This window comes from Bufo bufo, chromosome 4 (genome assembly GCF_905171765.1).
Source record: "Bufo bufo chromosome 4, aBufBuf1.1, whole genome shotgun sequence".
NCBI lineage: Eukaryota > Metazoa > Chordata > Amphibia > Anura > Bufonidae > Bufo > Bufo bufo.
In genome coordinates, this window is record NC_053392.1 from 349,990,090 (window position 1) to 350,001,525 (window position 11,436).

General features: G+C 44.5%; 1 protein-coding gene across 2 annotated transcripts in view; it reads right to left on the reverse strand.

Annotated features, from left to right (window-relative positions):
* MCM9 (minichromosome maintenance 9 homologous recombination repair factor) overlaps nt 1-11,089 on the reverse strand; it is a 129,656-nt gene extending 118,567 nt beyond the window's left edge. For both annotated transcript variants that reach the window (XM_040428928.1, XM_040428927.1), the window contains exon 1: nt 10,824-11,089. Coding sequence is in view for 1 of the 2 variants with exons in the window: in XM_040428927.1 (XP_040284861.1) it covers nt 10,824-10,879 (56 nt within the window). In the remaining variant the exon portion in view is untranslated. The remainder of the gene's footprint in view (nt 1-10,823) is intronic.
* Between the last annotated feature and the right edge of the window lie 347 nt (nt 11,090-11,436).

Genomic DNA, 11,436 nt, shown 5'->3' on the forward strand with positions numbered 1-11,436 from the left:
GCCACCCACAGATGAATTTCATTCATGAAAAAGAATTATTAATAAAATCATTAAAAAAAAAAGTATTTTAAAAGTATTTGGGCAAAAAGGCAGTTTCGGTTTCGGTTTTCGGTCAAGGGCATCCTGAATTTTCGGTTTCGGACCAGAATTTTCATTTCGGTGCACCCCTAATACATACATACATACACACATACATACATACATACACACACACACACACAGCTAGACTCATGGACACAGCGCAGTGGGTGAGATTTATTACTAGGGGCACAATATACATGTGGTGAACTGTTCTCTCACCTAGTCCTCATGCCATAGGCTTTGGGCCTCATGCAGACAACTATTTTTCATCCATGTGCGATCTGATTCTGGATTTTATTTCGGATCCGTGTGGCCATTCCACAAATTATAGAATGCGTCCTATTCTTGTCAATATTGCAGACGAGAATAGTCAGTAGACAACCCCTTTAAAGGAGCTGTCCAAATAAAAATAAAAATGCAAGTAAGATACAGTGCTGCCCATAATTATTCATACCCCTGGCAAATTTTGACTTAGTTACTTTTATTCAACCAGCAAGTAATTTTTCGACGGGAAATGACATGTGTCTCCCAAAAGATAATAAGAGAATGTACAAGAGGCATTATTGTGGAAAAAAAAAAAAAAAAAACGCAATTAGACTTACCGGTAATTCCGTTTCCTTGAATCCACCATGATGGCCCACATTGAGATTGACCCTTGACCTCTGTAGGGGCAGGAACACATAGAGAGTTTAAATTCCCCCCACCCCTCCACCTCCTCAGTGCTTTACAAATTATCCGAAAGGTGGAAAAGAGTAAAAGATATTGATTCATACCCTTAAACTCGTAATATATATATATATATATATATATATATATATATATATATATATATATATATATATATATATATATATATATATATTTTTTTTTTTTTTTTTTTTTTATTACATATATGATATGTGTGTTTTTGGTTTTTTTTGGGATGGGAATAGTACGGGGCCGTCATGGTGGATTCAAGGAAACGGAATTACCGGTAAGTCTAATTGCGGTTTTTCCATTTCATCCACCATGACGGCCCACATTGAGATGTATCAAATGACTACATGGGTGGGGATATGGCCTGTATAATCTTCCGACCAAAAAGAGCCTCATTCGAGTCCGGAAGATTAAGGCGATAGTGTCTTACAAAAGGTGTTTGTGCTAGCCCAGGTTGCGGCCCTACAAATCTGGTCTAGTGAGACGCCTCTTTTTTCAGCCCAAGAGGAGGCAGTGGCCCTAGTGGAGTGGGCTTTAATATTGCCGGGACTGGGCTTGCCCTGTATCCTGTAGCAACACTCGATGGTGGACCTGATCCATCTAGCTATGGAGGATTTGGCTAGCTTCTTCCCTTTATTTTTTCCAGAGAACTGAACTAGTAGATTATTATCTATCCTAAGAGCCCTGGTAGCCTCCAGGTATTGAATTACTGTATCCTTAACGTCTAAGAGATACATGTTATCACCAGACCCTGCAACTTCGGACCTAGTGATAGAAGGTAGAAAAATTTCCTGTTCCTGGTGGAAGGAGGAGACTACTTTAGGGAGGAACCCAGGGTCGAGCGTTAGGCGGATGTGATCATTACAAATTTGGAGATATGGTTCCCTGCAGGAGAGGGCCTGAAGTTCTCCAATACGTCTGGCTGAAGTAATTGCTATCAGGAAAGCAGTCTTCAGAGAAAGGTGTTTTAAGGAGATCTCTGATAACGGTACAAACGGAGGCTTTGTTAGGCCTTCTAGGACGATGTTCAAGTCCCAAGTTGGAGCTCTAGATTTAAGGGTGGGTCTTAACCTTGAAGCTGCTTTAATAAATCTCCTGACCCATCTGTGATTGGCTAAGCTGCAGTCGTAGAAGGTACTGAGGGCTGATATTTGTACTTTCAGAGTACTAGGTCTCAGACCTAATTCCAGGCCGCTCTGGAGGAAGTCCAGAATCTTGTTGATGGGAGGAGAGGAGGTGTCCGGGTGATCAATTCCTAACCAAGAACAGTATCTTTTCCATATCTTTAAATAGATGGAAGATGTCACTTTTTTCCTACTGGCCTTGAGCGTGAGAATCACCTTATCTGACAGGCCTCTGTTCTTTAAGGTTTCGCTCTCAGGATCCAGGCTGCCAGTCTGAAGATTCCTGGGTCTGGATGCAGAAGTGGGCCCTGGACTAAGATGTCTCTCTGAAAAGGAATTTCCCAGGGATCCTCCAGCGATAGCTGTTTTAGAGTAGAGAACCAGCTCCTCTTTGGCCATAGGGGGGCTATTAGGATGAGAGTAGTTGGTTCTCCTAGAAGCTTCTGGATGACTCGCGGTAATAGTGGTATCGGGGGAAATGCATAAGCTAGTCTCCAACTCCACTGAATTGATAGGGCGTCTATTGCCCACGGGCCGTCCTCCTGGTTTAGGGAGCAAAAGCATTCTACCTGCGTATTTTTTCTTGAAGCGAATAAGTCTACTTCCGGATGACCCCATCTTTTTGAGATCCTCTGGAAGATATTTCGGTTTAGGGACCATTCCCCTGGATCTATTTTTTCCCTGCTCAGGTAGTCTGCTACTGTGTTTTCGCAGCCCTTTAAATGGATGGCGGAGAGCGACAGGGTGTTCTCTTCTGCCCAGGAGAAGATTCTCATTGCTACAGCACCCAACAGGCGTGACCTTGTCCCTCCTTGGTGTCGTAGGTATGCCACAGTTGTGGTATTGTCGGATAGAATTTTTAAATGATGACCCCTCAGTAGGTCCTCTCCTTTTGTTAATGCTTCGAGGACAGCGTACAGCTCTCTGTAATTGGAGGATCTTTTTCTTATGTCTTCTGGCCAAGTACCCTGTAGAAGGTGGTCTCCTATTTTTGCTCCCCAGCCTTCAAGACTTGCGTCTGTTATTACCTGAACGGCCGGGTAGTTCCGCCACTGTAGACCTCCAAGCAGTCGTCTTCTTTCTTTCCACCAGCTTAGATCTGATTTTACGGACTGAGGAATCCATACATCTTTGTCTAGGTTTATCTGTCTTCCATCCCATACACTTAGGATCCAACTCTGGATTACCCTTGTGTGGCTTTGGCACCAGGCAACCGAGGGGATGCAGGCAGTTAGACTTCCGAGAAGACTCATGGACCGTCTGATGGAGCATCTGTGAGAACTCTGAAACATTCGGATCTTCTCTATTAATGCCACTGTTTTGTCCTGGGGGAGAAAGGTCTTTAACAGGGCTGAGTCCAGTTCTACGCCTAGGAATCTTATTCTTCTGGATGGAATCAGCGTGGATTTTTTTATATTTATGATCCAACCCAGACTTTCTAGGAACTCTGAGAATCTCCGAGTTGCAGACAGATGTTCGGCTTCTGTATTGCCAAGAATAAGGAAGTCGTCTAGGTATGGGATAATTGTTATACCTTCCTGACGAAGATAGGCCACCATTTCCACTACCACCTTTGTGAAGACCCTGGGGGCCGAGGAGATGCCGAAAGGGAGGGCGACATATTGAAAATGGTGGATCAAGCCGTCCGGCCCTTTTAGGGAGAATCTTAAGTACTTTTGAGAAAGATGATGAATAGGGATATGGTAGTATGCGTCTTTGAGGTCGATTGACGACATAAACGCTCCTTTCTGTATTAGGGGAATAGTGGATGTGATGGTTTCCATCCTGAATTTCCTGTATAAGATGGATCTGTTTAGAGGTTTTAGGTTTATGATGGTTCGCAGGGATTGGTCTGGTTTCTTTACTAGGAAGAGGTTGGAGTAGAAGCCTCTCCTTTGTTCTATTTGCGGGACCCTCTGAATTACCCCTAGATCTAAAGAGGTCTCGGACGCCCTGCCATATTTTTGGAAGCTCTGTTTTGTTCTGGGATGAGATGCAGAATCTTCTTGGGGGGATTGATGTGAATTCTATCTTGTAGCCTTGAGAGACTACGTTTAGAACCCAGGGATTTGAGGTGATCTGCTCCCAAGATGGTAAAAACCCCTTCAATCTCCCCCCTACTCTGGCGTCATTGCTGTTTATTTTGTCGGTTTTGGGGATTGAGGATGAAGCCTCTCCCTCTTCCCCCTTTGGGATAGCTCCATCTGCCATTTTTTTCTTTCCTCCTGTAGGACCTCTGCTGGGGCTGGAACTGACGAAAGGGCTTCTTTCTAGACTCCTTGTCCTCCGGAAATCCCTTTTTCTTATCCGCCGCTCCCTCTAGAATTTTATCTAGAGTGGGACCAAAGACAAACTCCCCAGAAAATGGGATAGAACAGAGTTTGGCTTTGGATGCCTTGTCCCCTGACCATGCTTTCATCCATAATGCTCGCCTGGCTGCGTTAGAGAGAGCAGCGTCTTTGGCTGAGAAGCGGATGGATTCCGCGGAGGCATCCGCTAAGAATGCTGTGGCGGAACGAAGGAGTGGAATAGACTCCCTGATTTCTTCTCTTGGGGTCTTATTTTTTAGGTGTTCGTCCAACTCCCCCAGCCATATATACATAGCCCTGGCTACTGAAGTTGCTGCAATGTTTGCTTTTACTCCAAACATTGCTGATTCCCAGGATCTTTTTCGGAGCCCGTCTGCTTTTCTGTCCATTGGATCACCCAATTGGGAGGAATCCTCAAAAGGAAGAGCGGTTTTCTTTACAACCTTAGCCACCTGTATGTCGACTTTGGGGGTCTGATTATATATTTTGCTTTCTGCTGGGTCAAAGCAGAGTCGGTTCCTGAACTCCTTGGGGACACCTAATCTCTTCTCAGGATCTGCCCACTCCTCCATTATCATTTCCCGTATATTCTCGTTTATAGGAAAGACGATGGAAGTCTTGGATCTAAGGCCGCCAAACATTTCATCTTGAACGGTCCGGGGTCTAGGGGTATCCTCGATTCCCATTGTGGACCTGACTGCTCTGAGTAAATCCTCCATCTCGTCTGTGGAGAAAAAATATTTTTTGTCCTCCTCCAAAATTTCCCCCTCGGACAAGGGGTCCTCAGCAGGAATCTGTCTAGATGTGACGGAAGCTTCCTCTACATCCTCGCCCTCAGATGAGGAGACGACCGACAGTTTGCGTTTCTTGGGAGGGTTGGGGACACTAGCGGGAACAGACATAGTGGCCAAAGAAGATCTGATTTCGTCCGTAATAAAAGTTTTTATTTTGGACAGAATATCTGGTTGCTCTTCCTTCCATATTTCGGCAGTACAAGGCTTGCACAGCCTCTTTTTGTAATTTTCAGGTAACCTTCTTGAGCATGCACAGCACTTTGAGAGCTTTGCTTTAGTTTTAGATTCTTTGCTGCCCTGGAGGAAGCAACCAGATATACCGTATTTAGAATTGTAACAGAAGTAAAATTAAAAATACAATTTCCCCCCAGAGGGGACTCACTGTACTGATGGCCGAAGGGTCAGATCCTTCCTGGCGAGGAGTAGGTGCTTCAGACATCGCGGTGCAGCAGTCAAAGGCTGACAACCGCGCTCTTTTTAAATTCTTGTCCCGGCGTCTGACGTCATCAAGCAGCGCCCCGACTGACAGCGTAAGCCTGCGCCGCACCAGCTTGTAGAAAAAGGTACATGCGCCGCCCGGCCCGCCCTTAATGCGCTTCATGCGCCGCACCACTCCTCCTGCCGGTCACCTGTAAGGAAGGACGCCAAGCGCCGCGCGCGAGGCGCCTTGTGAAGCCGGCACCCCCGACTATTACCCAGAAGAGGGAAGGAAGTCTGAGGTAGGGAAGGACCGCAGGCCTCAGCATAAGCTAAGACGAGGGTCCTTGTTGCTCCAAGCTGGCCAGCCTTAGCCCCTGCCGTGGGAGGCCAGCAGGAGATTCCTGTAACAGAATAAAGCTACTACCCTCCAGGAAGGAGGGCTCTCTCTACATGTTGGCCCCTGTAGGGGCAGGAAAGCACTGAGGAGGTGGAGGGGTGGGGGGAATTTAAACTCTCTATGTGTTCCTGCCCCTACAGAGGTCAAGGGTCAATCTCAATGTGGGCCGTCATGGTGGATGAAATGGAAAAACATTTCTCTGCTTTTATTTACATTTGAGCAAAAAGTGTCCAGTCCAAAATTATTCATACCCCTCACAAACTGTCACAGTCTGTGGGAAAAATCAAAAGGTCTATACCATTCCAAATAGTCCAAGCTGTTCTAAAGCATCCTAATTACCCTGATTAATTGGGAACAGCTATTTTAACCCCTTAGGGACTTAGGACGTACCGATACGCCATGTTTGCCGAGTCCTTAAGGACCCAGGACGTACCGGTACGTCCTAACTTTAAAACTGCATCGCGGCGCGGGTTAATCGCAACTGGATGTGACCCCCCACGCATCGGCGATCGCTGCAAACCGCAGGTCAATTCAGCTGGCTTTTACCTGGTGCGGCGGCGGTGGTGGTATCGGGTCCCCATGGGGCTGTGGGGGGGACCCGATGGCATGGAAGGCAGCGCGATGCCTTCCTGAGGCATCGCCGCTGCCTTTCTGTGACGTGCCTGTGAGATCCAGCCCCCTGGATCTCAGAGGCCGGAAGCTGTACGAGTAATACACACAGTATTACTCATACAGCCAATGCATTCCAATACAGAAGTATTGGAATGCATTGTAAAGGGGATTAGACCCCCAAAAGTTCAAGCCCCAAAGTGGGACAAAATATAAAGTGAAAAAAAAAAAATGGAAAAAATAAAGTTTCCCCCCAAAAAATGTTTAAGTTTTAAGTAAAAATAAATAAAAACATCATTTTCCCCAAATAAAGTTAAAAAAAATTGGTAAAAAAAAAAAGAAAGAAGTATACATATTAGGTATCGCCGTGTCCGTATCGACGGGCTCTATAAACATATCACATGACCTAACCCCTCAAATGAACACCGTTAAAAATAAAAAATGAAAAAAGTGTGCTAAATAAACCATTTTTTGTCACCTTACATCTCAAAAAGTGTAATAGCAAGCGATCAAAAAGTCATATGCACCCCAAAATAGTGCCAATCAGTCATCTCATCCCGCAAAAAATTAGACCCTACCTAAGATAATCGCCCAAAAAATGAAAAAACTATGGCTCTCAGAATATGGAGACACTAAAACATGATTTTTTTTTGCTTCAAAAATGAAATCATTGTGTAAAACTTACATAAATAAAAAAAAAAGTATACATATTAGGTATCGCAGCGTCCGTGACAACCTGGTCTATAAAAAATATCACATGATCTAACCTGTCGAATGTTGTAAATAACAAAAAATAAAAAACAGCTATTTCTTGTTACCTTGCCTCACAAAAAGTGTAATACAGAGCAACCAAAAATCATATGTACCCTAAACTAGTACCAGCAATACTGCCACCCTATCCCGTAGTTTCTAAAATGGGGTCACTTTTTGGGAGTTTCTACTCTAGGGGTGCATCAGGGGGGCTTCAAATGGGACATGTGTCAAAAAAAACCAGTCCAGCAAAACCTACCTTCCAAAAACCGTATGGTGTTCCTTTCCTTCTCCGCCCTGCCGTGTGCCCGCACAGCGGTTTATGACCACATATGGGGTGTTTCTGTAAACTACAGAATCAAGGCCATAAATATTGAGTTTGGTTTGGCTGTTAACCCTTGCTTTGTAACTGGAAAAAAAAATTATTAAAATGGTAAAATCTGCCAAAAATGTGAAATTTTGAAATTGTATCTTTATTTTCCATTAATTCTTGTGGAACACCTAAAGGGTTAACAAAGTTTGTAAAATCAGTTTTGAATACCTTGAGGGGTGTAGTTTATAGAATGGGGTAATTTTTGGGTGGTTTCTATTATGTAAGCCTCATAAAGTGACTTCAGACCTGAACTGGTCCTTAAAAATTGGGTTTTTAAAAATGTCTTAAAAATTTCAAGATTTGGTTCTAAACTTCTAAGCCTTCTAACGTCCCCAAAAAATAAAATATCATTCCCAAAATGATCCAAACATGAAGTAGACATATGGGGAATGTAAAGTAATAACTATTTTTGGAGGTATTACTATGTATTATAGAAGTAAAGAAATTGAAACTAAATTTGGTATGTTTTTATAAATAAAAATGAATTTTTTTGACTTAATTTTACTAGCGTCATGAAGTACAATATGTGACGAAAAAACTGTCTCAGAATGGCCTGGATAAGTCAAAGCGTTTTAAAGTTATCACCACTTAAAGTGACACTGGTCAGATTTGCAAAAAATGGCCAAGTCCTTTTAAGGTGAAATAGGGCTGAGTCCTTAAGGGGTTAATCAACTCAACAGGTGAAAAAAAGCAGCTCACTGTAGGTTTGTGGACAGTCATGGCTAAGGCTACGTCTACACGACGACATTTGTCGCGCGACAAATAGGGCACAACTACACTGCAACATTTGCAGCGCAACATTTTGTTGCACTAATGTCGCGCGACAATTTTTATAATGGCAGTCTATGGTGTCTCACTGCAACTGCGACGCAACAGTTGCAGAAAAATCCATCTCGAATGGATTTTCTGCAACAGTTGCGTCGCAGTATGTTGCAGTGCGACACCATAGACTGCCATTATAAAAATTGTCGCGCGACATTAGTGCAACAAAATGTTGTCGTGTAGACGTGGCCTAAGACAAATGAGCTCAGTGAGGACCTGCGGCTGCGCATTGCGGCTGCTCACAAGTCAGGAAAGCGCTACAAGGCCATTTCTAAATGTTTTCAAGTTCCAGTGGCTACAGTGCAAAGTATTATTAAAATATACAAGATGTTCCGCACTGTGGAAAATCTCAGAGGACGTGGTCGGAAGCCAAAAGTGACACCTGTGCTGGCCAGGAGGATAGTTAGAGAGGTGAAAAAGAATCCAAGGATCACCACCAAGGCCATCCTGGTAAATCTGGGCGCTGCTGGTGGCAATGTCTCAAGGCAGACAATCCAACGGACACTGCACACTGCTGGGTTCCACTTCTCCAGATAAGGCACACAAAAGCTCGCTTGGCCTTTGCAAAAGCTCATCTGGACAAAGAAGACTTCTGGTCTTCTGCGTTATGGTCAGATGAAACAAAAATTTTATTGTTTGGTCACAATGATGTTTCCTTCATTTGGCGTAAAAAAGGAGAAGCCTTCAACCCAAAGAACACCATCCCCACTGTCAAACATGGTGGTGGAGAACCTAATGCTTTGGGGGGGTGTTTCAGCCAATGGACCAGAGAACCTAATCACAGTAAAGGGCACCATGAAAAAAGAGCAATACATGAGGATTCTCAACGACAACATCAGGCAGTCTGCAGAGAAACTTGGCCTTGGGCACCAGAGGACATTTCAGCATGACAATGACCCAAAACACATAGCAAAAGTGGTGAAGAAATGGTTATCAAACAACCTTAACGTTTTGGAGTGGCCCAGCCAGAGTCCAGACTTGAATCCAATTGAGAATCTGTGGAGGGAGCTAAAGATCAGGGTGATGGCAAGAAGACCCTCCAACCTGAAAGATTTGGAGCTCATTGCTAAAGATGAATGGGCAAAAATACCTGTGGAGACATTCAAAAAGCTGGTCTGCAATTATAGGAAGCGTTTGATTGCTGTAATAGCCAATAAAGGCTTTTCTAATGATTATATGAATAATTTTGGACTGGACACTTTTTGCTCAAATGTAAATAAAAGCTGAGAAATGTTTTTTCCACAATAATGCCTCTTGTACATTGTCTTATTATCTTTTGGGAGACACCGATGTCATTTCCCATCAAAAAATTACTTGCTGGTTGAATAAAAGTAACTTTATAAATTACCCACTGTCCCGAGCCCCTCTGTTTCGGTGCCACAGGTCCAATTTCTCCTAGGGCTTTGTTTCCTGGCTGTAGTGGTGACCACTGCAGTCAATCAATCATACCATATACCTCCAAGGCCAGTGACTGGCAGACACGTGTGGTACATACAGATGTCACTGCTGCAGCCAAAATCACAACACTAGGAAGGACCATAGTCCTTATTCACACAGTGCATTCAAATTGTGGTTTATTGCTGTAATTACCATTAAACACTGTGGTTTTGCACTAACTGCAACAATAATTCACTATTTGACCACACTGTGAGAATAAACTCTAGGGGTAGGGTCACACGGAGAGACCCAGGACGGCAGTCAGAAACAGTTCTGTGCAGTTTTCAAAATGATTAAGTAGCACACAATTATGCAAAAAAAAAAAAGACAAACAAAAACCAGCAGTTTCACCTAGAAGAGCGAACTGCTTGTCAATTCTAATGCCAAACCGTACCCCAGCGTGGCACTCAACCATGCCAATTCTACTCTGTGCGGACGCTTAGTTAAATTAAAAGGGCCCTCTGGGCCTGTACCTAAAAGGGCTTCTTCAGCTGATAACCTATGGACTGAAGACACTCTGAACAGCACTTACCCTTCTGTTACCCCGCCGATTCCACTATCCCAGCTGGGATCATATGACTGCCCGTTCCTCTGACGCCGCGATCAGATGTGCTCTTCTTTCTCCCTATTCAGTTACACGTACGGAAAAAAGAGGAGCACATGGAGTCAGGACATGAGAGGAACAGCGCAAAGCCAATCAGGCGGCCAGACGACAGTGGGGCAAGTACTACTCAAAGTGTCTTCTGTCCCCAGGTTAGCTGAAAGAGGCTCTAGCTAGAGGAGAACCCCTTTAAGTGGAGGAATGCTACTGCTCGATAAAGCTCTTACTGCAGCACTGCCCACCCATCTAGCCCCTGGCATGAAGCAGGGTCCCATACACTCTCACTACTCATTCTGCACCCTGACATGTAATACAGAAAGCTGACACGCCTCCTATACATGGCTACAATGCTGTAGCACATGCTGTAAGGACGACACACATAGTATGACCGGTAACCGGCGTCCACTTACCCAAATCCAGAGTCACCTGTCCCCAATCCCCTCTCTCCTACTGAACACATCCACATTAAGCGCGCTATTTTCTGCGCATGCGCACTCCGCCGCGGGTCAAGCCTCGTTTTCGGGCTGCTCTCCACCTAGGAAACGCTGTGCTGGTAAGTCACATATGTAGATAAGTGTAGTTTTAAAATATTACAGACACGCATTAACAACCGCTTAAAAAAATCCGCCTGCTGTCAAACGACCGCTCAGCTCACAGAACTAGATGCCCCAGTGACGGTGAAGTCTAGAATGTATGGGCTCCTACGAGGTTTAGATCACGTGACGAAGTCATGTGAGTCTGAGCCAGGCTGGGGACCGGGTACTTCCTTGTTTATAGTGACACGTGGGTGGCACATGATTGGTCGGTAGCTAGCGTATGGGCTGTACGGAGAATTTGATTGGTTACTGTCAATAAACGTCGCCTGACAGAATTCCAAGGAGCTTGTAGACGTCATCTGTGTATTCAGTGACAAGAAATGTGGAAGCTATTACAGCACTTCTATGGCATGCCGCCCAAGTGTCCCTTTTTTGGAGGGACAGTCCCCCTTTTTGACCCAAGTCCCTCTGTCCCTCCTTGATCCTT